Source organism: Candoia aspera, chromosome 4 (assembly GCF_035149785.1).
Source record: "Candoia aspera isolate rCanAsp1 chromosome 4, rCanAsp1.hap2, whole genome shotgun sequence".
NCBI lineage: Eukaryota > Metazoa > Chordata > Lepidosauria > Squamata > Boidae > Candoia > Candoia aspera.
The window spans coordinates 100,267,203-100,293,652 of record NC_086156.1 but is presented as its reverse complement, the minus strand read 5'-3'; the positions used below and the strand labels follow the sequence as shown (position 1 = coordinate 100,293,652).

The 26,450-nt window shown below is 42.2% G+C and overlaps 3 protein-coding genes across 3 annotated transcripts in view; 2 read left to right on the top strand and 1 right to left on the bottom strand.

Moving 5' to 3' along the window:
- TFPT (TCF3 fusion partner) overlaps nt 1-26,450 on the bottom strand; it is a 160,443-nt gene that overhangs the window by 80,188 nt on the left and 53,805 nt on the right. The window lies entirely within an intron of this gene.
- FAM83E (family with sequence similarity 83 member E) lies at nt 1,797-25,045 on the top strand. The gene is made up of 5 exons (XM_063303048.1): nt 1,797-2,843; nt 3,710-3,877; nt 5,389-5,513; nt 17,746-18,358; nt 24,687-25,045. Exons 1-5 carry the CDS (start codon nt 2,385-2,387, stop codon nt 24,924-24,926), a joined length of 1,605 nt encoding a protein of 534 aa, XP_063159118.1. The 5' UTR covers nt 1,797-2,384; the 3' UTR covers nt 24,927-25,045.
- On the top strand, nt 10,384-10,755 carry SPACA4 (sperm acrosome associated 4). Its single transcript, XM_063301861.1, has one exon. The coding sequence runs from the start codon at nt 10,384-10,386 to the stop codon at nt 10,753-10,755; it is 372 nt and encodes a 123-aa protein (XP_063157931.1).

The window sequence follows — 26,450 nt, the reverse complement described above, 5'->3', positions numbered from 1 at the left end:
GAAACTGTCTTAACATCTGAATGGCAAGAGAATTAACAGCGAGTTGAAGAAGACACTGTTATCTATTTGTTGCATGAGAATCCAGATGTTACAGTTGTGAAATCTGATTGGAAAAGAAGGACGAATCCCATGTTGTTGACAGGCTAAAAGAAGGAAAGATTGTGGAATGCAGATTAACCCGTCAAGGCAAATGTATTGCAAATTCTCATAATCTGAAATTAGAAGACTGTTTTGCTGACTGACTAAAAAGTGGGACTTTTATGTCTGTCATTTATTGGCCCTTCTCAGAAGATTTGCTCCAGGTGGTTTTCATTGGATGAAAACTGTGGGAGTATCAGAATTTTGCATAACTCAAGAAAGTTTGCTTTAGCTAAGAACTTAACACTGTTTATTCACTTCAGGAAAGAAAATACAAAAGATCCAAATACATTTCTCAACTGTTTATTCACTGCATAATATAACAAATATCCCAGCAGTTAATGAGCGTAGATTATTTTATTTGTTGATTGGCCACAGGTAATTTCTGACTCTTACCTAGCCCAAAAGAAGATGCCTTTTCACAACCAACGTTTGGGCCCAGAAGAAAATTAGTAAAAAAAAAAAAGTGTTTTTTTGATGTGTTTGTATTCATGAACAGCCATTTACTGCAAGTGTGGAAAAGTCATCCGAAATGAGAAAACAAGGACTTATTCTCAGGACAACCTATTAGGAAGAATGTTGGGGCTTCATGGAGACATATGAAGGTTCTTTTACATACGCACGAACACAGACTGTTGTCAGATACCAAGGGTGGGGAGGGAACAGAATAGAAGATCTGGTTAGAAAAAGTTAGCGAAGAGTTCTCGTGATGTTCCTCCATGTACATCCAGGCAAAGCAAGATAATACTCTGATGGTCCCTGACCTGTTTTACAAACCCACTGTGAAAGCCTGGTGAATTTCTGCTCTCAGAAGTCCTTCCCTTGACCCTCTAGATCCTTTTTCCCATCCCCAGATTCTACGTTTTCTTATTCCCATGTTGCTAGTCTCAGTCTAGGCCTCTGCCCTATATGTTTGCTCATCCAGAATCCAAGCATTCTTCTCTTCTTTCTACACCTGGCTCAACCCGCTCTTCCAATGTCGTCATCTCATGTGAAACCTTCACAGTGTAGCTCTGTAGAAAGAGATCAGTAGCTTGACGGGAGATTTGTGTAGCCAATTCCAGGTTGCAAGTGAATTCTTCCATCCTAGTTATCATTGGGAAGGAAGAGAAGTTGCAAACAGAAGGGATAACAGAGAACTCTGTGAGTTTCACGGAAATTTTTAGAAGTGCCACAGCTAAATTGCACATCTAAATTAAAACCTAAGAAGATATTGCAGTTTTGTGTTCCCCTTCTCCTAAGCTGACTTGTCTTTATCACAGTATTTATTTTACATTTTAGGACACTTGCCTCCACCATATTAGGCAGTGATTGTCAGGAACGTACCCAGACACTTTTATAGGTCAGATTAAAACATCGGCTTTAGGTTATGATTAGAATAAGGGTTTTAGGTTGTTAATTCTCTCTGCCCTAGTAATGGAACTGAGATTTGGGATTAAAGGAGTATACTCTGTTGGATCCTGATGGAGAAAAATAGGCTGCCATCTTGATTTAGAGGATAGGCCCTAAGGTGGCCAGTGCTCTGAACAGGGAGGCTAGTCAAACACAGCTTATTCAAACCAAAAGAAAGAGGTTTATAGGATGCTCTAGCTGCTCTAAGTGGCTGGAATGAGCATTTACCCTAGTTAGGGTGATGTATTTGTAATTAATCGTACTCATTTCAGGAACTTGTACCACAATAGTCCTTTTCAGGTGCTTTGCTTCATTCGTAAAACTTTGTGGGATGGGACAGAGAGACGCAAACAATGTCCTCTATAATCTATAACCTACGTTTTCCCATTTTGTTCCTTCTACTTTTTCTTCCCACTGAAGCTTGTTAAGATGGAAACAACAGCATAGTTTACTAATGCCATCTGACTGGTCGCCTTGCTGCTAGTAGCTGACCAGCCTCGTCTGTAAGTTCTTTTCTTCTTGGTTGGCCATCTAACATCCTTTGAGTCAAGGTGGAGGATTAAAGGATAGAGCAATAATATATGATAAAGCAAGGATCATTGTTACTAAAGCAAAGCAATACTAACAAGCACTTGGGGAATGCATTTCTCTCTTGCGAGTTTAGGAAAATATTGGGAGCAAGGGTTTATGGCAAAGGAAATGTTTGCGTTAATGTTCTAAGGTTGTAAGGCTGGACAAGGAAGAGTTCCTCTGCAGCGTTGCAAATGCTGGCAGAAAGAAAGGACAGTGACTCGCCCCAGCAGTAGGGGTATCCTGCAAAAACTTTAGAATTGCCTGTTCTGCTCTTAAAGGCCATGGCTGGTTCCCAGATCCGCTGCCTGGAGAGTGAAGAGCCGTATGTTAAGGTGACTGAGTCAAACCCTGAATTTTATTACTGTGAACGTCAGCGGTTGGCCCTGGAAGCTCTACTTGCCAAAGGCCAGGAAGCCTTCAGTCAATGCCTTTCCCATGAAAAGCTGCGTCCCTTTCTGTCAGACGGTGAATTGCAGGAATTAAAAGCAGCAGCAACTGCAGATGATTTGCAGGCTCCCCCTTCAGGCGGAGCAGGAACTTACAGCTTTGGAACGAAGGGATCAAGTCTCAGCTACTGGCCTCAGCGTTCAGATGATCCACCTCCAGATCTGGACCTAGGGTGGCCAGACAAGGGGGTTTGGAAGGGGATTACCCGAGCAGAGGTCTATACTCACCCACCAGGAGAAGGAGCACCACATATCAAGGAACTGGTACGCAGATGTATCCAACAAGCCAGCAAGGTATGGGGGAAAGGTGGCATTGGGCATTTCCCTCCTGGATATGAAAAAAAAAAAAGCAAGAAAATATGTGGAGAGTTTTAAGACAGCTATTCTGCAGAAAATGGTGTATTCCCCAAACTAAGACATTCCCATATTATTAACGCCACACAAACATCTTTATCAAATTGTCTTCCCTACCAAAGATGCAATGCATTGTAATTTCTATATGCATTGTAAGTCATTATATCAGTAAAATAATAGTTTAGAGGCAGAAAATATGTCTTTGTTTGAAGATGGTGCCATTCTAGTAGAGCAGACATCAGGTAGAAGAGTAACCTATCATATCATAAGAATGATAGGGAAGTACTTTTATAACATCATGTTTGCCAATTCCAATTTTGAAACGTATAAATATTAGCATCTTTTAACGTACTGGCCTGTTAACTTGGGGTGCCTTTTTGATTCATTAAAACTATATTTAACAGATGAATCTGGCTAGTAAAAGATTACAACTATAATATACATACTTCATCTCCCTGCACTTGCCCACAAGATATATAAAATCTTCTCCACCTTCCCTATCCAGGAAGGTCAATTAGAAAAAGAATATTCTCTTGAGTTGAAACCAAAGCAAAAAAACCCAAAAAGTGTCTGAGCCCCCATGATGGATATAAATCAAGTAAAGTGTGTGCACCATGGGTGTTGGTGGGGGAGGGGGGTGTCAAAAACAAGCCAAGATGTTTAAAGCCACTTCATTGGCTTTTTTAAAACTTCCTCTGTGAATATCCCAACTCGACTCACTTTACTGTTGTTTTAGGTAGATTTAATTTTGAAAGCAAGATTCCAAACCTTTTGCCTGTCTCACAAGCAAACTGTTTCTTTTTTAGGTGATTGCTATAGTCATGGATGTTTTCACAGATCCCGATATTCTCTTAGACCTGTATGATGCAGCAATCAGGCGGCGGGTACCGGTCTACCTTGTGCTAAACCAGCAGAATCTTCCCTCCTTCCTTTCCATGGCCGAGAAAACTTGCCTTAATGTCCGTCACACAGAGGTGAATAGGGGAATCCTTTAGTTTCTGAACAGCACCCACCCTTAGAGAGCAGCATCTCCCCACAGGCTGAATTCACTTAATTACTACTTGCTTTGCTTTGAAATGCCCCTTCCCCCAATACACAGGTATTAATGTTGGCATTTGCTGAACATAGGAGGAAGATTTTGTCAATGGAGTCTTTGGAATTAGCTTTACTGAGCAAGTAGGTTGAAACATTGAGTGCCCTGTAGCCAAAAAAAAGGGGGGGGAATGCAAATGGAATTTTCATCGTCATCATCATCACCACCACCATCATCATTGTTGTAACTGCCTTTAATTTTAAATGCAAAGCACATCTTTTCACATAGGATTTGCAAAGCTTGTTAATTGTATTTGTTTTTCAATGTTGGTTAGATAATATATCAAGCAGTGGTTAAGAATATCCAAGAGTATTGGGGGAAACTCAGATTCCGAATCCTGACATGGCTACAAAATTTACTAGGTAAACTTCGTGAAATCTACCTTGCCAAGTGATAGTGCTAATAAAAGGATGAAAGGCCTGGATAGCACCTAGGCCAGTGTTTTTCAATCTCAGCAACTTTTAAGATGTGTGGACTTCAACTCCCAGAATTCCCCAGCCAGCCATGCCGGCTGGGGAATTCTGGGAGTTGAAGTCCACACATCTTAAAGTTGCTGAGGTTGAGAAACACTGGCCTAGACTGTTGAAACTGCCTGCCCAGTGAGATCTAGTATGAAGGGCTTACTAAGATCTCACATCAGAAGGAATAACTTACGTTGTCTTACTAGTTGAAAGCCAGTAAGAGTTTTTGGGAATGGAGTGGCATATAAGCCAAATAAATGAATAAAGCCTTGAGTTCCTTGAAAGAAAGGTGGGCATGCAGATAGAATAAAATAAATACAATTCCTATATTTTTATTGTAAATTTGTGTGTATGCCATTGGGATACTTTGTTGTTGTATCCCAGCCTATAGAAAATATAGTAGAAATTTTTTTAAAAGATACAGTTTTTTTCAGGCAAAACTATCCTAGGATAATGAGCTAAAATGCTCTCCTTTTGACTACGTCTACCAGTATTTTTTATGGTGACACTGAACTAATCTGAGATCCACTGAAATGTGACTTTGGATACCAAAATGTCCTCAAAATCTTTAATTGTGCCCCTTGTCCAATGTTTTGATAATCAATCAGCAAGTTTTTCTTCTAGAGCAGCTTTCCAAAAGATGCTGTCTTCTAGATGAGCTGACTAACATTTGATCAGTGAAGCTTTTTCTAGATCAGTGATTCTAGATCACTGGTTAGAATTCTCATCAATGGCCATGCTGGCTGTGGAATTCTGCGGGTCCCCATGCCTGGAAACTGACATGGTTGGGAAACACTATTCTAGATAAATGGAAGCAACTAGTGACCCAAGTGCGTTATTATAAATTGCAACCGAGTGGCCTCTTTGCAGAGACATAGTGCAAGGAGGAAAAATAGATAACAGGCCTTTATGTTATCTTTCCCATGTTTAGAACCTGAGAGTCAGAACCCTCTGTGGTTGTACCTTCCAAAGCAGATCCCAAAAACAGATCACAGGAACCTTGAAGGAGAAGTTTCTCTTGGTTGATGGAGAAGTGGCAATCACTGGCAGCTATAGGTAAGAGCTCTTCCTTGCTTTTCTGTGCAATAAATGAGAGTGTTGTGGGGCCTGCATCCAGAAGGTGGCAAATACAGGAATAGTTTATGGCTGCAAAGTCTGCAAACTGCCTCTCTAGGGATATCAGCTTTTGATCAGGAACAGTCCTATGCCCTTAAGAGTATTTGAAATCAGCAAGTGAAGCTTTTCTCCATCACTCGTCAAGTTCTGCGTAATATTCTGCTCTCATGGGAATGTATGTGACTCTCAATTAACAGGCAGCTTAATTTGGTAACTTTCCAAAGTTTCTCAAAGTCCACACTAAGTTTACTGTTTCATAGCAAGGACAAGTTGAAGGGGATTAACTCACAGGACAGTAGAAATGCAAATGAAGATCTTTTCAGCTCAAAACACAGGCTGGTTGTAGGGAATGATTAGGAATGATGTATGATAGAAAGAAACGATAGTGCAAAAGTTTTCAGATGCTCTCATGGGGTGTTGAAGCTGAGTGGTTACATTTTCCAAAGAAGGATTCCTGGGATGGTTGGCCCATGCAGATAACTCTGGGACCTCCTTGGATCAAATTGCTTCCAGGCTTGGTTAAGCATCAGACGATGTTAGGATTTGGATGGCTGTGATGAGGATGGTTATGGCCATGAAACTGAAGGGGAAATTGATGCTCTTCATGGTATGGGAGGATAAATTAAAAGCACCTGATATGGAAAATAACAGAAGACATTTGGGGCAGAACACATATTATTAGCTGAAGACATAGCTAGCCTCCCTCTTCAATCTTCATCTCTTCTGCTCAGTCTTTGGCTTTATTCTCTTCATCCTAACTCCCAGGATCAGCCCAGTGAAGGGACTGTTCAGATGGCACTGTGTTTGGAGATAGATAATGTCAGAATGGTGCACCAAGGTTTTTTAGAGTAGGGGTAAAGAGACTGAGACTCTCCTGATGTTAGATTCATGGGGCTGATGGGAGTTGGAATCCAGCCACATCTGAAGGTATAGAGGTTCACCAGCCTTCCTTTAAAGTGTTGGCTCAAACAAAAGGGCACAATTTCCCATTCTCAGTGGAAACTTAGTTTTTTAAACATATATAATTGGATTTGCCCACATCCCTCTTGTATTGGTACTCTTATATATCCTTTCTGTATGTTATTGCTTCCCACTATGAATTTTAAATAGTAAGCACTTTAGAGACAAGGAGCTAACTGTACAATGTACTTTGAGAGCACCATAGAACTCTATCTTGGTTCAACAGAGTGTCCAATAATGGGCCAGGAAACATGTAAGGAACTGGACCAGCCAGATGGCTAACATGTTGTCCCCTAGTCCTTGCACCATCAGAAAAGTAGGTCGGCATAAATTGCACTACTCAATGACTGAGCCCCATTCTGCTTCAGAAATGAGACAAACAAAGTGCTGCTGTCCTTATCTTCGTATGCAGAACGAGTTCAGAAAGCATCAGTCAGATATTAATGGGCAGCTGCTTCTACAGAAGTCAGGTGCCCAGTCTCTCTTTCAGCCCAAGCCAAAAACCCATACTAGGCAATACCCAGTGACTAGAGAGGAGAAAGTGTGCCCACAGCAGCCACAAGTGGCCAATGGGAGTTGAGCAGATCCCAGCTCCAACTGTGTCAGCAACCACATCATTGATGAAATATCCTAAATCTTGACCATGGTAAAAATTAAGAAGAGAAGAGGAAAAGCATTACTTTAAAACTGGAAGAGCTAAGGTGACTTTAAGGTCCCTCAGCTGAGTTCTGGGGAAGACACCAGGGCAATACCAGGGCATCTTTGTGCCATGGATAGAAGCTAGTAGATGACCTCTGAGAGGGTTGTGGAACTTCATGATATGTAATCAAATTAAGAAATTAATCTGTGGGATATTATTGGAAGGGATTAAGATTTTCAATATGTTGTTTCTGGTAGCCCTTAATGAAATTTTTCTTGATTGGGTTTGAATGAGGTTTTAAAGATTTGTTTATAGATAAGAGATAAGATATGGGAAGAAGATTTTTTTGTTGTATTTTTAGAAAAAATGATAAGTTATGGAGTAAATGAAAGGAATATGAATGATTTACTCGTTGGAGGTTAAAATATATTATTTCTGGTAATTTGTAATGGACTTTTGCTGATTAAGATTGAATGATGAGGCTTTATTATTTGCTAATAGATAAAAGATGAATATGGGATGAAGAGACTTTTGACTGAAATGTTAGAGAAAGTGATAAGTTAATGATATTGTTTGTACTTGTCTTGATGAAGAGGGAAGTCATTTCTTTATATATCTTTTTTCTTTATACTTTTTCCCTTCCTCCCCTTTTTTTCTCTGCACTTTTTATTTTTTATATTTTTCTTCATTTGTATTAATTTTTTATCTTTGTATTTTTAAACTTCAATAAAAAATATTATTTACATAATCAAATATTAGTTATGGAGGAAAATAAGTGGATACTAAACAGCCTCAGGATGCTTGAATGAAGATTTCAAACAGACTTTCTTCACCCGTCAGTTTGTAGGGCAGTGTTTCTCAACCTTGGCAACCTGAAGATGTGTGGACTTGGGGAATTCTGGGAGTTGAAGTCCACACATCTTCAAGTTGCCATGGTTGAGAAACACTGCTGTAGGGAGTAACAGCCACTAGCACTGAGCTTTCAAAAGAGATTAAAGAAGGTACAGAAGAAAGGGAACCACTTCTCATCAATGTAACTCATGAAATTTCAGATCTGACATAACATGATTATCATGGGTTCACCAATGGCCATTTCCCCCTAGTGACTTAAAGAATCTCCATAATATCCCCCAGCTGTCATTGAAGTTATAAAAAGCCTCATGACCATTACTTTGGCACAACAGTTGAGGGACTATATAGATCAGTGTTTTTCAACCTTGGCAACTTTAAGATGTGTGTACTTCAACTCCCATAATTAAAACTACCAAGGTTGAAAAACACTAGTGTGGACGCTTGCTAGTGGAAAAATGACTTGTAATAAATAACAATATGTTCAAAAATTGGCAAGTTCCCTCAAGCTCCCTCTTCTTCCAGAGTTCCAGCATTCTTTCTCTACACAAGAACCACCCAGAAGGGTCAGAGTCTACCCAAGGGGGTGCTTTGATTTGATTTTACATTTGGCCTCTCCCACTGAGCATGACTTGTCCTGGGGCCTTCAAAATCCTGAAGTAGGTATGAAATGTTGTGTGTGCACACACACATACCCACAGGAGTGATTGTCTCTCATTCTGTTTCCATGCTGTGAGCGCTGCTACTGATCTGTCTGTTCTCCATAACTACTCACAGTTAAGACTGCCAAGTTGAGTGACAGATATATTGTCACTTTCCAAAAAGGCAGAATCTCTGTGCCTCTAATGAGATGCGTAATGGGCAAGAGATACAGGAAGCAATGCTTTTGACAGCACGGTATGGGAAATGCTGCCTCCCTTCCATTTCAGCCTGCCTTACACACTTTAGGTGCCTCTGGGTATGCCAAAAAATGGTGGTGATGAGAACCCATAGGTGACCCTAAGCAATGCTCTTTTAATTGTATGCTTCCCTCATTAGGGATTCATACAAGTCCTGGAGCAAGAAAGTTTAACTTTGGTTTTGATGCAACTGGTGAGGCCTTTCCTGGTTTACTTTTCAGTTGTCAGCAGCAGAAACCAAGATCAGATCGTTGATGAGTGAGTATGGGTAGCAGAATTGGAGAGAACTCTGTGCTAAATGGATCGTGACCTATTGCGATCCATTACACGTTTAGTTCAAGTAATCCTGTAGTCAGTGTGCACACATTCCTTCAGTTTCAGGAAGCTCTGCTTCACTTCCCAGTTTCCTTTCCATCTTATTCTTCTTGAGATAACAAACACTACTGTCTCCAAGAAATTATCTGAATTCTGTTCCCTCTCCTTTTCCTCCTCCTCCCTCCATAAGATTTCATTCAATCTTTTGCATATGAAAGCGCTAGTATACTTTGTACTGCTCCTTCCTTATATGATATCACTTAATTTGACATCTCTATGACATCACCAGGGTGGTCTTATACCTGGATCTCCAAATAGCTTTGGGCACCAATTGTGATGTCATGGCTTAAGCAGTCATCAGATTCTATGAGGCTCTTGCCAGACATTCTATCCTTTGAGTGGGTTAGAGTAGTAAGGCTGAAGACTGACTATGTAATACATATACAATAGTGAGAAGAGTGCAGAGCCAAGAGTTGGGATCCAGTTTTGTAGCTTTATAAAAGAAGCCAACCTCAAGAAAGCCCAGTTGACGTTAACGGTCTGCGGAGTTCCTGTAGATCAGCCAGAAATTTTCTTCTGTATCTGCTGGGTTTTATATATCACTACTGGAGGCTAGCCAGTTGTAAAGACTGAAGTGGAAACTAATCTGAATTTCTGGAACCAGGAAGTCCAAAATTCTAGTTTTCTCCTAAGAAACAAAAACCAAAACTAAACACTACTCTTTGGGAAGTGCAGATCAAGACGTTCTGGTTTACTTCTAAAGCCAAATATCTTTGATGCTATTATATACTGGGAAATAGTGTCATATCTCCCATATATAAGGAACTGGGTTTCGTGGTATTAGGAAACCAAGCTGAGAAGACATGAGTTACTGTAGTCTCCTGTTAAGAGCCTATGAAGAAAAGTTGTAAAAAACAAAACAAAACTAAGACCATCGACCGAACATTTTTCCTTTGGACATTTTGGTTAAGAGCTAGAAAAGTTGATCCATTTCTGAAGTCTCTGAAGCCGCGCAACCCTTAGAAAGCTGGTGAGGACACCAACATTACAAAAATAAATCAGGTGGCAGATAGCTGGTACCTGTCTGTACCACTCTTTTATCACTTAAGAGTCTGGACTGCAGAAGCACCATCTCCTCTGACTCGTGATGAAGTATCCTGTGCAAGTGAGCCTTGTATGCCTTTTGGTTTGCTTGTTGCCTTCCACCTTCTCCAAGGATTGTGTCTTCTGTGAAATCACTTCCTCAACGATTTGTCCTGGCCTCAGGATGAGCTGCGCTGAAGACGAAGACTGCTTTGTGGGTGAAGGGGTTGCCTTGGGTGTTTCAGAGATTCAGAACAAGGGGTGTACCCGCTCCATCAACTGTGGCAAAGAGCAGCCCATTTCCTACATGGGGATCACCTACAGCTTGGTCACCAACTGCTGTAAGGGGAACTTGTGCAACGCGACTCAGTCCCTGAGAGCCCCCTCCCTCATCCTGCAGTTTGCCCTCATCAGCCTCCTGCTGGGGTTCCTCTGATTTAAAAAGTTTCAAACAATAAAATAATTGGGATATTTTGGGAATGTTAAATCTTTGGGTCTGTGATGTGAAAAATGGCTACATCTTGGCACTGGGTGAATGATAATTACATTTATGTCACAGCTTTCTTACAGTTATACTTCTAGGTTGCAATGCTATGGTCCCAGAGAGTATTGTGACCAAGGAGGAGGAGGAGGAGAAAGGAACAGCTGTGGATCTACATTCAGAAGTTTCTTGCCCTTCTCTCCTAACTTGACCTCTAACCAATGGCCAATCCACTGTACAAAGGGTCCAGTTTTGATTCTATTGTCTATATGTGTGTGTATTGAAATATTATATATAGTGATAGGCCTCCAACACTGGAGCCCTTCTTGATGGACTGTCCAACACTGGAGCATTTATGTTTGTAGATAGGTTTGCTGTACCGATGCAAATGGCATATTCAGGACACTCAAAGAAAACCCAGGAGTTCTCTGGCTAACAATACAATTCATCCAGTATATGTAGATCCCATGTTTACAGCTAGGTCCTCTGAGTCCATTAAGACATCACATTTTGTTCCCTGTGGTGGCTGCAGCAGATTGCTGTGTGGATCACTGCCACTCTGCTGTCTCAGGCACAATTTCTCCTCGTTGCTTTTTGATGACAGTGAATCATACATACCAGCTTGCAATAATCCCAATGCTCTGCTTCCTCAAATTTGGGCCATGAATCTCTCTTGCTGTCAATCAGCTTGTGCATTTACTCCTCTTCCGATTCAGAATAATGGTTTGAACTTTTTCACACGGAGCCTGACTTGGATGTGGTTCAGGTTAAGTTGTATGCATTTTGGTAAAAGGAAAAAGTTCCATCTTAGAAACGTCAGGTTTGGAATTCGGAGGAGTGGGAGTTGTACCTAATACAAATTGCTTTAGATATAAATAATAGGCAGCTGTGGAATAGGAAGTTTGCCTTAAATCAATTGTTCTTCACCTGGTCCTCCAATTATTTATTCTGAGTGGCAGCAACTTCCTATCTTTCCATCACTGATTGCCTGATCTTCAAGGACTGAATACGGGACCATGTGGAAAAGGGATCTCCTACTTCCCCAATAAATTCAGAGTGTGTTCCATGTGATCTAATTCAGGGAAAAGGTTTGTTTGGCTTTTTTTTTTTTAAGAATTGTAAAATTATTTAGTCATGACAGTCCATTAACTGAGGTTGGCATTTTAGCTATTATCAGAGTTGCCCACAGAAACAGACACAAATGTCACCACCTCAGCCTCCTAAAGGGTGGGAGGCAAACAGAATTCACCCATGTATAGACTCATATAATATCAAACACATGGTTCTATAGTTGGTCTCACAGAGTTGAAACAATAAGACCTCAACAAGCTCCCCCAAGATTACTTCCCCAATCTCCTTGACTGTGCAAATCAGCCAACTTTGACTGGTTTGGAAAGCCATGAATCTCCTTCTGATGTGGCAACATTTCTGTAGTGGAGCCAGTTAACTTTCAGCTCAGGTCCTTCTCCAGCAGGTACACTGCAGAGCTTTGCAGTATCTCTTCTGGAGCTAAGGAGTGGTCAATTTCCCACCGCTGGGGACCTGCACTTCATCCCTTTTCCTAGCACCCTGCTGTCATTCTCCCTGACTTGAGCAGAGGGGTGGCCCTGCCACATACCCCACTCATTGGCCTTTTGGTTTCTTTATTCACTGGTGATGAAATGGATGTGGCAAAGTTAAGAACGAGGATGGGGAAGGGGGCCATCTCATAAGCCCTTCCCTTGGCCAGCCAGAGTGAGCATTGTATAATATGGTGGAGACAACACCAATGAGGTCCTTTGCAGGGAGCACAAGACAGCTTTAAAGTGATGTGTGTGTGGAAATATCTGAGTTCTAACAAGATCTAATCAGGAAGTCAAAGCCGTACTCTTTCATACTTGTTCTAAAATACAAAATTCAGCTCAAGTAGATGAACATGCAATTAGCTATGCTTTTACTTGGAAATCTCTGTATGTATTGTTGCTTCCTCTGAAGTAAATCTTATTTTATATTTGCACATATAGCTCCATTACTATTTCCAGTTATTGTTTAAAACAAGAATTTCTCACTAAATCTTTGCTCTGTAGTGTAGGGCTTTGTGGTGGTAAAGCTTTTCCCTGCATGATTAAGGTTTCCACAATGTTAATAAAATATTACGGTGGCTTTTAAACTGCAAGCAAGAGATGCCAAGGGCTTTTTATTTCTTGTTAGACCTTGGCTAAAGGGAGAACATTATAGCAATAGGGCTTAGACATGAACACGTGGGAGAGCTATCCAAAAACTGGCAAAACAGGATTGCTATCTGTTTATTAATCTTGAGAAATTTCCTTTAAAAGGACATTTCCTCTAACAAAATGTATCTCTGTCAAAAGAAATTCTCAATGAACAGAAATGAAGCTCTCAGAATAGGTTATGTTTAGCCTGGAGAACTGAAGATTAAACATCCGTAGGGAACATGATGGCTGTTTTCAAGTATCTGAAGGACTACCCCAGAAAATGAAACAAGTAGCCACATTCACATCACACTAACCAGGTCAAAGACCTAGGATGCCATCAGAAGTGTCTGCAGAGAGGGTCAGAAAAGTCAAGATGGTGCCACAACTATGGGATCAAAAAGGACGGGGCTTTGATTGTATGGCTGTGGCTGCCATCTTCATTTTTTTTAACCCTCTCTGAAGACACCCCTGGATGTCATCCAAACCTAGTAGCCCATTTGTTTCTGAGAAGACGGAGAGCAACCACCCTAAAATATGCAAAATTAATTGCTGAGTGACTCATCTATAGTTCCTGTGTAATCTAAATGTAGAAGAAATTAGCCCTGAGTCTCTGGCAGAGGCAAAAGGCTAAAACAACCCCATAAAGTGAAGATTTTCCAGTTGTGGTAGCTCTGTTTTGTTTTTAGTTCATTTTAGAATAAAACAGGCCCTCCACTCTTTCCTCCCCAGTGCCTCTTTCTCAGTCTGGCCAATATATGTGTGAATTTTGTCCTCCCCCACTTTTCCTAAAATGTTTTTGGAAAAAAAAACTGCTATCAGCTGAAACTATGGTTGTGATATCAGCCAAGATGGCTGCTCCTGATTTCACCAAGGAAACTCCTGGTTATTTGTTCATCTGGCACTGGATCACTGGATCAGTCAGGTACCTAGGAGTAATGCCAATGTGCATTTTCTGTCACTCTAGAGATCAGGATTAGGAACGTAAGAACACAAGCAGTGCCTTACTGGATTGGACCCCTGGCCCATCTAATCCAGCAGTCTCTTTTTCCAATGGCCAACCAACTGCACAAGGAAACCCTCATCTCCCAGCAGATGGCCTTCAAAGGCAGCCCCACTGCCATCAAGGCTAATAGCCATTGATCCCAAATAATTAAGGCCATAGGTTGTAAGCAACAAACAGAGATCAGGCAATAGATTTGGGCTGAACACTGGGAGAAATTCTTTTAATGGTGAGTTGGTTGACAGCATCACCGCCTGAGGGAGTAGGTGCTCGTCTGCTGGAAGAACGTAGTAAGCTTTATGGTTTGGCCATCAGCTAATATGGCTACAGAAGCATCTTGCCTTGTGGACTTTGTTTTGTGCAGAGGGTGGGACTAGATGGTCTCTAAGTCTAAAATCCATCCGATTCTATGAACTGAATCTGACTTAACACCTGCCCTACTATGCAGCAGTCCCAACTACTTTCTGCTAAAAATAAACAGAAGATTGGGAAATGCATCAGTAACCGTTGTATACTAAACTTGGTTAACTAGGCCAGTTAAAGATTTAAAGTTGTATTTTGCACAGTGTGCTAAATTTGGCTGCTGTTATCCTGGGTTAATTATTTTCATCATTTAGCCGGTCGGATGAAGTCAGCCTGTCGGGATAGTTTATAGTTCAGTTTGTGGTTACAGGCAAATGGATGGATGAAATGGATGAATGCATCCTTTTTCTGAGTAACTTAATGGATGCATTCACACAATACATTTAAGCTTAAGTAGAGAACCTTAACTGTAAACAGATTAACAGTAAAACGATAGGTATATATCCAGGATGTTTGCTTGAACTACCCCTCTCAGAGAATGCAAGACGAGCTTTGCCAGATCCTGTTTCCCACAGTGGCAGATCAGATGCTTTGTGAACATTTCCCAGCATGGCAGTACAGTAGCCCTTTCAAACTGTTGTCTCCAAGCAACTGGGGTTGAAAGGTTTATTTATTTATAGTTTATTTATTAAAAGTATTTTTATACTGTTGCTTATTGCAAAGAATCCTGAAGTGGTTTATAAATCTGTCAAATCTTAGATTTAAAAATCAACCTGAAAAGTGCTCCATCAAAAAATGCTAAGGAGAGTTAATGGCTGGAGAAAGCTGTCTTTAAAAAGTGAGTTTTTAAAAGATACCTAAACCATGTTAGTGTTGGGTCTGGTGTACTGCAGAGGGAAGACCATGTCGAAGGACAGGTGTACTGCCTCAGACCATGGAGGCTTCATTTAACTGTCCTTAATTTGTAAGATTGTATTTAAAAGCCATCTGGGGTAGGATCATGCTAACTTTAACCTGTCAGATCTACGTTTCTATTTTACTGGAATTCAGTGAGTGGCTGACCTGAGCCAGATGCAAAGGGCTGAGTGCATTTTGAACCTAGGAATTTGTTTTCAGTACTAAGACTGAGGTGAGCTCACAGCCCTTTCAGGCAAAAATCCATAAACCACAAGTTCTTAACTGAAACTAGTATGGCATTGCTACAAATGATGGTATATATCCTACAAATGAACTAAGTCTTGTATGCAGACAATTTTTTTATCGTGTCTTAAATGTACTGCTTAGTCATTCCACTGAGTGTTCTAATGTGACGAGAGAGAAAAAAAATCTGCTCATGAGGTACCATGCATAATTTGATAAATTTCCTGTCATGCCCTCTTAATCATATTTTTTTTCGTACACGCTTTTTCCATCTCTATATTTATCTACTATCTCTTTGGACAGCAGTGATTTTGATCGAGCAAAACTAATCTAGAGTACTGGCTAAGGATACAGGTCTTAGGGAGGGAGACCCTATTCGGTTGGTCCATCCTAGGTGATTAATGACTCCAGATGGGTTTCAGAGAGAGTTTCATTTTTTTCTTCTGGGTCTGGTGGACATTTGACTAAGGGCTTGATCTTTGCCCAAAATAGGTGTGTGACAAGGGTCTTGGAGTAGATTGCTCCTATGAGTCTTCTTCCTGTTCATTGATCACATGTGGCTCCTTGCTTTTCTGAGAAACTTAAGGTGATGAAACAACACAAGAAATCCTGTTGGAGAAGGATGAAGAGTGAGTCCAACCAAGCACGTGTAAGAGCCCAAACTGAACCCTGACAAGGCCGAGCGGCTGTGGGTACATGGCTCTTCTGGTGATTTTCCATCATTGGTTCTGAATGGGATGGCACTCCCACTTCAGAGCTGGGAGGACTTTGGGGTCCTCCTGAACTCACAGCCCTTGCTCCATGAACACAAAGCCGCTGTGGTCAAGGGGGCCTTTACACAGATTCATCTGGTGTGCCAACTGTGCCCCTTCCTGGACTGGGAATCTCTTCTCACAGTCCTTCATGCCTTGGTCACTTCACATATGGTCTATTGCAATGTGTTCCTCATGGGGCTATACTTGAAGGTTTCCTGGAAGCTACAGTTGGTCTCGAATGCAGCAATCTCAGCAGTTATGAGTAACTGCTGTGTTACTCATAAGTCTGTAACACCTCTGTCACGTGAGCTGCACTAATTCCCAAGGAATGCAACGCAAGATGCTAGTTATCTATATACTACTAAAACTCTTGTGTCTGTTTGATACTTTGTAACCTTTAACTGGGCAAAACGGTGCTTCATAGGGCAACGGTTTTTGAACCAAAGTACCTCATATTGGCTAATGTACAGATTGCGTTCAAAATCCAGGATCCATGACCCCTGTGGAATAGAAATTTGGCAAGTTTTATAAACCATTTTATGACATTAAAATTATCATAAAGTATTTCCTGTGGTCAACTCCTGATGTTTGACTGTGCTATACAGTTCAACATGGGCTACTTTCAAGGCAGATACATCTCTCCCTGAATTTTTAAGAACTTTTCCAGTATGTTAGAAGCTCTGCCATTGTTGAAGGTGTTGAGGAATAATAAGGAAATATCTCTGCAACGATGACCCAACAGGTCACGGGTTGTCTAGTCAGCTATAAAGCCGTTCATGGCATAGGGAATGGCTACTGAGGGACTGTCCATCTCCCATCATGTCTGCCTGTCCTGTAAGGTCTGACAGAGCAGCCACGCTTTGTGTCCCTTCTCCTAAGCAACAGGACCAAGGAAGGATGCCTTTTCTGTCTCAAGGCTTGTTCGTTTAGCTCTAGGATATTCACCTGCTTGGTTTTTTAAGCATTGTATTGTTTGTTTGTACACCACCTAGAGTCTGTTCTGAGTTTATAAAGCTAAATTATAAACAAATAGATAACCCAACAGACCCAGTCAGTGGCAAGGAATTTATCATCTGAAACATCTGGAAGATCTCCAGGTTGCTTACTCCCAGTTTAAAATACTTAGTAATAGGAAGGTGCTGTTTAAAAATCCTCCTCCTTCAAGTCCCAGCAGCACCCACTAATCATGTTGGCTGTGGATGGTGGAAATTGTAATCCACCTGGAGGATACTTGCCCTGAGAGGAGAGATGAAAGGCAAGGGATATAGAGATAAACAAAAAGGCTTCAATCGATGATACAATCAAAGATCTGCCGATTTTTATGTGCAGTACAGATGAGGAGGAGAAGGGACTTTGATTGCACCATCATGGCTGCCATCTTGACTTTTTTGACCATCCATGCAGACACCCATCTTCCAGAATGAGCTTCACATTCAAGGCAATGACTGAGTAGCTTTCATGATAAAGTTAAGCTGCTATTGTATTTCCAAGAGAAAGTTCAGCAACTTAAGTGACTAGGATCCATGGTCAAAATTCCCTTTTTTTCCAACAGCTTCACATGGACCGATGCTCGCTTGAACCGCCACCTGGTCACTCGCCTTACAGGAGAAGTGACTGAAGCATTTGACCAGGAATTCCGCACTTTGTATGCTGCTTCCTGCCCCCTGCCAGCCCTGGAGACGCCCCCTCGCCCCCAGCTTGCTCCCATGGCACAGCTACCAAGCACCAATGGGCCAGATGTGACCCCATATATCAGCGTCTTGGATGGGGTGCAGCTGTCCAATCGAATTGCAGAGCGGCGCTCAGTGGCCCCTCAACCTGTGGCCAAGAGCCGGGCAGGCGAGTGGGAACTAGTATTAGCTTCACCAGCTACTGCTGAAGATCCCATGCTGCCCCCCTCCCCTCCCAAAGTATCTCTCCGAAACCAACTTGCAGCATGGCGGGGTGTGGACCATTCTGGAGGGGGCCAACGGAGACCCTCTGATGGGCCCAGTGCTCTTAGTGATATCTTCAGGAATGTCCAACGAAGCCGACTCTCCGTTGCCAAAACGACCGGTGCCCGCCCTAGTAAGTCATTATGGGACCTCAGCTGTTTGAGCCAGCTGTCTGGGTCCAGTGCAACTGGCTGGGGACGAAATGGGATAGACTCTGCTGAAGAAGCTAAAGTAAGTATTGCTGATTTTTTCCAAGCCTACAAATATGTTCACCGAATACTCTAATCTGCAAAGAGGGCAACTGCATCCAACCTAGTGTGCTCTGTGAACCAAGCCTGTAGTTAGTTTAAACCAGTGTTTCTCAAACTTGATGACTTTAAGACATGTGGACTTCAACTCCCAGAATTCCCTAGCCAGCATGCTGGCTGGGGAATTCTGGGAGTTGAAGTCCACATGTCTTAAAGTTGCCATGTTTGAGAAACACTGGTTTAAACTGTAGCCAGTTCAGTGTGTTGTTCCAAGCCGGAAATTTGGATAGCATAAGCCCCAGTTAGGCTTAAGGATTATGTAAAGAGAATGGTGGGTTGACAGCTTGGCATCTCCCCCTGAGTAGTATAAGTGAAGCCAGCAGGGGTGAAATGGATACGATCCAGTTTCTTCTTTTCAGAGTGCAAAGTGTCCACCTGCTTAGGTTTTTATTCTTTCCCTCTGGCGTGAAATGGAGGTTGAGCCATGGGTGGTGGTGGTGCTGCTGCTGCTGCTAGGCCAGCTTGGAGCTGGACCTGATTTTTGCTCCTTGCTCAGTGTTTTTGAATCAGCGGAAGTGAAAATGATCATGGCTTGTCTTCCAACCACTTTGGTGGAGATTGAGAAGTGGAAATGGGGCCAATAGGCAATTTGGTTTGGTTACCATGTTGTGGAAACCCAGGAGACAGGAAATATCTTACACTGTCTGATTTATTCCATTAACCATGGTTAGGGAAATCATACCTTAATTAAATAAGTGAATACAGCCACTGTCTCACTTCTTACCTCTTTTTACAAGCCAGTGGGGTGAGACGAAAAGCAGGTTCAGATATCTACAGTAGCTCACTGGAAAAAAACCGTCTTATTTCAAGCAGCTGCAGTGAGGACTCTCTGTGTTGCTTGTCTACATTTTACAGGGCAGATTAAAAATGAAGCAATTAAAAAACACCACCAGTTTCCAGTTGCCTCAGTTTTGGTGTCAGGGATTAGCTTTGCTGCAGTTATAAAATGCCAGATGGGCCCTAGAATCCCTGAAGCTAGGCGTGTCTCAAAGCATGTGCAGAGTATTTTTCCTGGATCACTGAATAACAACTGCTGGTCAATCTCCATTTAGGACCGAGGGTCTTCTCCAGGAAAAGACACAACTCCCAGATCCAAGCCAGCATGCCGAGAGTCATAGTGGTTATGAATTAAGAGAGTGACTGTCCCAAAAACACATGCCTGGAAAACTATCAGGCTGGGGGAGGCTGCTATAGAAAGTAGACACTACCCATGATCCAGTCCCCTTTTATTATTTCCGGTTGCCCCCAATTAGTCTTCTGTAATCTAGTGACATCCAGACAATAGCCATTTTCCTCGGCTCCTACAGACAAGTTTCCACCCCGCTAAGGATATACCCACACTAGATTCTTCCTTTCTAAATCCTAGGGCATGAATGAAGGGGCAATGCCATTTGCATTCCAGAACAGATTATGGTTTGCCCTCCCACTGCCCGAGATGGTTCAGGTGGCTGTATCACTGTATCAGCTGGACAGATTCCTCTCCCCTTCCCCCAAATATACCCCTTGCTGGCTAGTCTCTCTATGCCAATGTTTCTTCGGCAGCTTGAAGATGTGTGGACTTCAACCCCCAGATTTCCCCATCCAGCCATGAATTCTGGGAGTTGGTCTACACATCTCAAAGTTGCCAAGGTTGAGAAACACCGCTCTTCACAAACACAGAGTAAAGGAAATCCACCCAGAATGGCCTCCGCAAAGTTGATACTTGAAATATGGGGCTGTCCTGCCTACAAATAGATATCCTACCCACCTGACACAGGGGATAGACTCAATTTTAAATAGACTGAAGACAGCAGGGGCATTTCCTCAAGAGAACCAAGATCCTATTAACCATTTGTCCTGTTCTTTGGTACCAGGAGCATCTCACATGCATTTTATGTTTGCTTTTTCCTCGGGTGGCTTCAGATTTCCAAACTAGTCTTTGCAGCGGGGGACGCCTAACAGTAAGAGGGTGCCAGGTATACGAGCAGCCACTAAATGCTCCTCTAAATCCACATTTGCTGTGTAATGCTAATATTGGAGTAGAGGACCATCTTTCCAAACAGATTAGGGGAGGGTCAGTTCTCCTGGGCAGCCCCACCAACCTTTTCTTTCACCAGCTCTGCTCTAAGACCCAAAATATGGAGAAAGGGGGTGGGGGGGATAACAAGGGGAATGTTTCGATGGAAGAGTTAAGACACATCCTGCCCCCGCAACCACTACCCGCATTCTTCAAGTTACTTGGCAAATGTGGTCGTGAAGTTGCCATATTGTTCATAAAGTGGGTACATGAATCAGTTTCCAGAGAGAAATGTGGTTTATGCCTCCCTCCCCCCACTCTTCTTTCCATAAAACACATTTGGTTTTCAGTGTATTCCCCTTTCCTTTGCAGCTTAAACTCTCAACTCCCCAGGGAATCCAAATATCTCATGTAATTTAGGTTTCCATAGGAACCAAAATTCAGTGCTGTCTAATCCTGGTTTGTTCAGAAGGTCAAATGGAAGACCCTGAAAAGAGCAGTAATTATATTTTCTGGTTTTGCTTTCCCCATTAATTCTGGATGCATATAGGAGGAAAAGCTTTGCTGTTTGTAAATTCCATCTGTGGTCGGCACCAACATTCAGGACTTCTTGAGACATTCCAGCTGATGACAAAAGCAAATTTGGGGATTGTGTTGTCAGGGGTTCTGATTGTTGTGAGAACCAAATCATCACTCTCCACTTCCCTCCCAAACCTTCCATAAATACAAGGACTAACATTTCCCTGTTTTAATTACATGAATTAAAGGTGCCTAACATGATTGGTGAATTTTAAATAGTGTTATTACCTTAAAACACACAGAAAGTAGGCAGTAGCAATACTGATTTCTCCGTGGCTGAGTTTGCACCATATGTTAAGCCATGATCTCCTTAACCATCATTTACAGAATTGGCAGGGTGCAGACAGTAACTGAGCCAAGCACATTTTAGCCAAGTATGTTGTGTGAACCCGGCCAACATGAGATATTTTCATGCAACTAGACCAACCCCTACAAGCTGCCTTTCCCACAAAACTACCTATCTACTTCCCCCTCCCCCAAATTTATGCTCCTACGTCCTAATCAAGCTAAGTTCATTATTTCAAACTGGCGAGTGATTAGGTATTTTCTGATTTTAGAAACACAGAATTCTGGCATCTTTCCTGTAAACATAGGGCTCAGATGAGGATAAATATTTAGCATCAATGGATCATGTTCATGTATTCAAAATTGTATACCTGCAGTATATATGTTGTTGTAACTGAATATTATCCCTCTATAGCAGGGGTGGTACTCAGGCAATGACTAGTTTATCTAGGCCAGGATTGGGTTCCAGAAGGACTTGATGGGGAAAGGAAGGGATGGAGGGAGGAAGGGAGGGATTGAATGCAGCCAATTTTGTATTACTAGAGCTTTGCCTCTTGATTGGGGTTTTGGGATTATTTTTTAATAGGTTCTACAGCCTGAAAAACTTTGAAGTGCTCTGATCTAGCAATCAAAGTGAATAATTATAGCTCAGGGTTGAACTGTGGAGTCCTTGGTGCTCTCTGAGCCTTGCTGTTTTCTTGCAAACATTTCATTGTCAGACTGGGCAACATCTTCAGTGCGAAGAGGGAGTGGGCCTTGCTCTCAGTTTATATACCGTGGCTTGCCCTGCTTGTGTTGGTGGGGGTGTTATTCTCTCCTATAGAAAAGCCAAAAGACCAGTACACTCCTTGCCAGCCATCAACACCCAGATATGCAAAAATCAATACTAGGATTAACACCAGATGAACAATCAAACAGCACAATACACCTTAATCAAGGAACTATTAACTCAGGCAATCAACCAAGCAGCAAACAACAGCTCAATCAAAGAACTCCCAAGGAGAGAACAACACCCCCACCAACACAAGCAGGGCAAGCCACAGTATATAAACTGAAAGCAAGGCCCACTCCCTCTTCGCACTGAAGATGTTGCCTAGTCGGGCAAGGAAACGTCTGCAAGAAAACAACAAGGCTCAGAGAGCACCACGGACTCCACAGCTCTGATCTAGGCTACGTGGGGAGACAAAATTGGAGAAAGAGCTTTTTCCAACTTCTAACCCAGCTATAATCCCAGGATACAGCAGGGATAAGTGTTTTAGACAAGCAGTGCCTTGAAAAGCTGACCAACATATAGTAAAGTTGTGTTAATAATAATGGTTAGCCCACTCTACACTTTAGTTCCGTAGGTCATCACTAACATTGCCTTCTATATCCTTCTCCTTCTGTCCTGGTTGTCATAATCTGAGGGGCAGTGTAGTTGCCTCGTAGGCAGATTTGGGGGATGTTAAGTGTAGAAAATAGGGTTGGTTTATTATATACCCGTTTTCCTTGAGCTAGGCAAAATCCAGAAATGGGGATTTAATTTTCCATAGTTCCTCAACCAGCATGGCCATAGAGAGAATTCTGGGAATTGAAGTCCACATATTTGAAGGATGCCCAGAGTTAGGGGGATGTTGTCCCCTGTGTTTTTCAGCCTTGGCAACTTTAAGACAGGTGGACTTCAACTCCCAGAATTCCCCAGCCACATCTTAAAGTTGCCAAGGTTGAGAAACACTGTCCTATACAAATCCCACTAGCTGGGCTCACATATTGTCTTACAGTAATATGGCGTCTTTGGTTTCGCCTTAGGGTATTGTGTGAACCAAGCCATTACAGCTAACTATGGCAAACAATGGCTTAGCGTACTGTGTGAAGCAGACCATTGAAAGGGATGGAAGCTGTGCAGGAATTTGTGGAATATGCCCCATAATTAGTGAGCATATGGAAACAGTGTGTGGGCGTTATGCCTTAGTACAGGTAGTCCTCGCTTAACGACCAAAATTGGAAGTAGAAGTTTGGTAAGTGAAGCAGTCATTAAGCAAATCCAACCCCATTTTATGACCTTTTTTGTGGCGGTTGTTAAGCAAATTGCTGTGGGTGTTAAGCAAACTGCATGTTAAATGAATCATGAGGTTCCCCATTGACTTTGCTTGCCAGAAGCCGTCTGGGAAAGTCAAAAATGGCGATCATGTGACCACAGGACACTGTGATGGTCATAAATGCAAACCAGTTGGCAAGTGCCCAAATCTTGATCACATGACCATGGGGACGCTGCAACGGTCATAAGTGTGAGGACCGATCGTCAGTTTCTCCAGCACCACCATAAGTCTGAACCATCACTAAACCAATGGTTGTTCAGCAAGGACTACCTATAACTACCACAATATGGGCCCAATCTACAGTCAACTACTGAGTGCCTGAGTTAGTGACGGTGAGCAATTGCCCCAGCAACTCCTCTGAGCACTCAGTTCTGAGAAGTGACTGCCAAAAGGAAAGAAAAGATATCTGAACGATATTTCCTTTCTATAGCCCCCACCTTGAGCCAATAGTGACAGGCAGCATAGCACCTTTGGTCAATATTGATCAAGGCTACACCCAGGCCAAACCAGGAAAACCACAAAGTGACAAAATTTAGAGTTGCCACCTCCCCCTGCATCTTGGAGGTTGGTGGTAGGCAGCATTCAACAAGTGTGGCTTTCCTATCCCTTTCTGCCACAAATGCAGCCATGATGAGCCACGAGGGGGAAGACAGGATCCCTGTTCCCTCGGGCTGATCCAGCCCTGTAACCCAGCCTTGTAACCCCAGCAGATCTGTAAAAGCAAGTTGCTAAGATAAATATACTTTGCACATGCTCAGGAGCCCTTCTCTCAGCTATTACCCACATGTTTGACGACAATGCCCAGGATGTACCCAGAATCAGTGGGCTGCTGAGAATGTATTAGAATAATCTAATGTATTATTAGTAATCTATTAGAGTAATCATTAGAGATCCATTAGAATTTAATGGTTGATAATTACGTTTTTAATGATGATATTTATTTGTTTGTTTATTAAATTTGTATGGCCGCCCATCTCACCAAAAGTGACTTATGGGGAAGAACACAGGAGCATCCTTGCTACTTTTCACTGGCCAGGCTTCTCTTGACAATAACAACTTGGATGGTTGCCTAATTATGGGCTGGGTTCAAATCACTCACTAAACTACAATATGTTTGGTTTATTTGCTCTGTGGATGCAGTTTATGATTTAGTGTGGTTTGCAGACCCAGGCAACTATGTCACTTCAGCATGATTTAGTCAATCATGGGGTAGTTGTTGCAAAAACCCAAAGAGAAGCCTATAGACATACACCTAAACATTTTGGTTAAGGCTGATAATGTTGGTTGGTTTGTTTTTTTCACTTTTTTCACAGAAGTGGGGCTATCAAGGTACACCAGCAAAGGAGCTGATGAAACACCGAGGGTCTGGCCATGTCCCAGAAGAACCAAGAATGCCTTTTTACATGGCCCATGGGCGCATGACTCCATCTCCTGGGTACACACCTCTAGGAAGACTACAAGGACAGCTATACAATAAACCTCCCAATATAGGTCTACCCAGGACTTGGGGACATCTGGCAAGACCCCAATATGGGCATCAGCCACGGTTTTGAAGTATCTTTGAAGTGGGGGGAAAAAGAGAGATTGGAGGTTAACACAGAAGCAGCAGGAAGCTTTAGAGACAGATACAATTATTCTGCAAGGAAGAATGGAAGTTGATTACACAACCTGGAACTCTGCTATAGACTTTTTTTTTTTAATCTAATGACCTTTCCCATGGTACCTTTGCAAAGTGAGGCCCTGAACTGTTACCTGTTTATTCAGTGACAAATGTTTGTGAATCCAATTTAAGTTTAATCAACAAAGCTGAACGATCCTTTTTAATGTGGTGGGATGAATTAGAAATGAGCAGGCATCTCAGAAGCATTGTGATGAGCTGTTCAACCGTTTCTGGGTGAAGCTGCCAAAACACCAAGAATCAATATTAAGCCTCTGGCCACCATCCCCCCTCATGTGTTGATAAAAATGGAAGTCACTCGTGCATACTTCTGGTTGGAATTAAAAGGGGGAGGTTGCACTATCTTCGTTAGGTTTTATTTCAGACTCCCCTCTCCTATCAAAATATGGTACATATTGAATCGAAGGCAGGCAGAAACTAGAATGATATTGAAGAGATCACGGTCATTATACTGAACCTCACTGGTTTCTAAGGGAAAGCATTTAGAAAGGAGGAGTGACAGACTGACTGTTATAAACCTCTGGACACAAATGGAGAGAAAGAAGAAAAAAGTATTGATCCAGGGAAGCCAATAAAGAGTAGGAGAAAGACGGGTCTTCTATAAAAATTTCAGGAAGGGATGGATGGAGGAGAAAGCAGCACCATCTGGTCCTCTTGCAATCCACTCTAAAATCCATCACTGAACACTATATTACAAAGTAAACGTAATGAGCAAAGCAGGCGTGTTCCCAGAGTAAGGTCAAAAAAGTTAAGATGGCAGCCACAGCAGTGCAACTGAACTTCCGCCTTTTTTATATGCATCACACGTAGGCAGAGCGTTGATCGCACCATTGTGACCCCCATCTTGACTTTCAGACCATACCCCTCTGGAGCAAAGCTTTCAGGTTCTCTGGAATTCTTTGCCCACCCACCCCCGCCAGATCCCAATCCTATGGCACCTCACAGAGATGAATTGCATCAGATTATCATTTTCCATCTTCTCTTGGAATGTCTGCAGGGGAGACTTAGTTGTACCATAGCTCTGCCTCTTACTGGAGTGGCGTTACCTTCCATTTGTAAACCCCGGCTGATTTTGTCAACTTAAACTCTTGCCAAAAAAAGAAAATAAAAATATTAAGGAAAGATAACAGGATAACTGCAAATGTAGCTCTAGGAGGCATCAGACTGAGATACCTGAGTATATTTAGCTTTGAGAAAAGATGACTGGGACAGAGGAGGGATATGGTAAAGTCTGAAGAAGCTCACAATCTGTTCTCTGCCTTTTCAACATGTGGGATGTGGAAAAATGGCCTTTTTAAAAAAAATATTGTTTCCATTCAGTTGTATCTAATTCTTGGAGACTGCTGGACAAATCCCTGCAGTTTTCTTGGCAAGGTTTTTCAGAAGTGGTTTGCCATTG

Excerpts from the sequence above, each read along its gene's own strand:
- FAM83E (XM_063303048.1), top strand. The coding sequence starts at position 2,385 with ATGGCTGGTTCCCAGATCCGCTGCCTGGAGAGTGAAGAGCCGTATGTT. Across the intron at positions 3,878-5,388 it reads TTAATGTCCGTCACACAGAG|AACCTGAGAGTCAGAACCCT; the intron begins GTGAATAGGGGA and ends TCCCATGTTTAG. Across the intron at positions 18,359-24,686 it reads ACTCTGCTGAAGAAGCTAAA|AAGTGGGGCTATCAAGGTAC; the intron begins GTAAGTATTGCT and ends CTTTTTTCACAG.
- SPACA4 (XM_063301861.1), top strand. The coding sequence starts at position 10,384 with ATGAAGTATCCTGTGCAAGTGAGCCTTGTATGCCTTTTGGTTTGCTTG.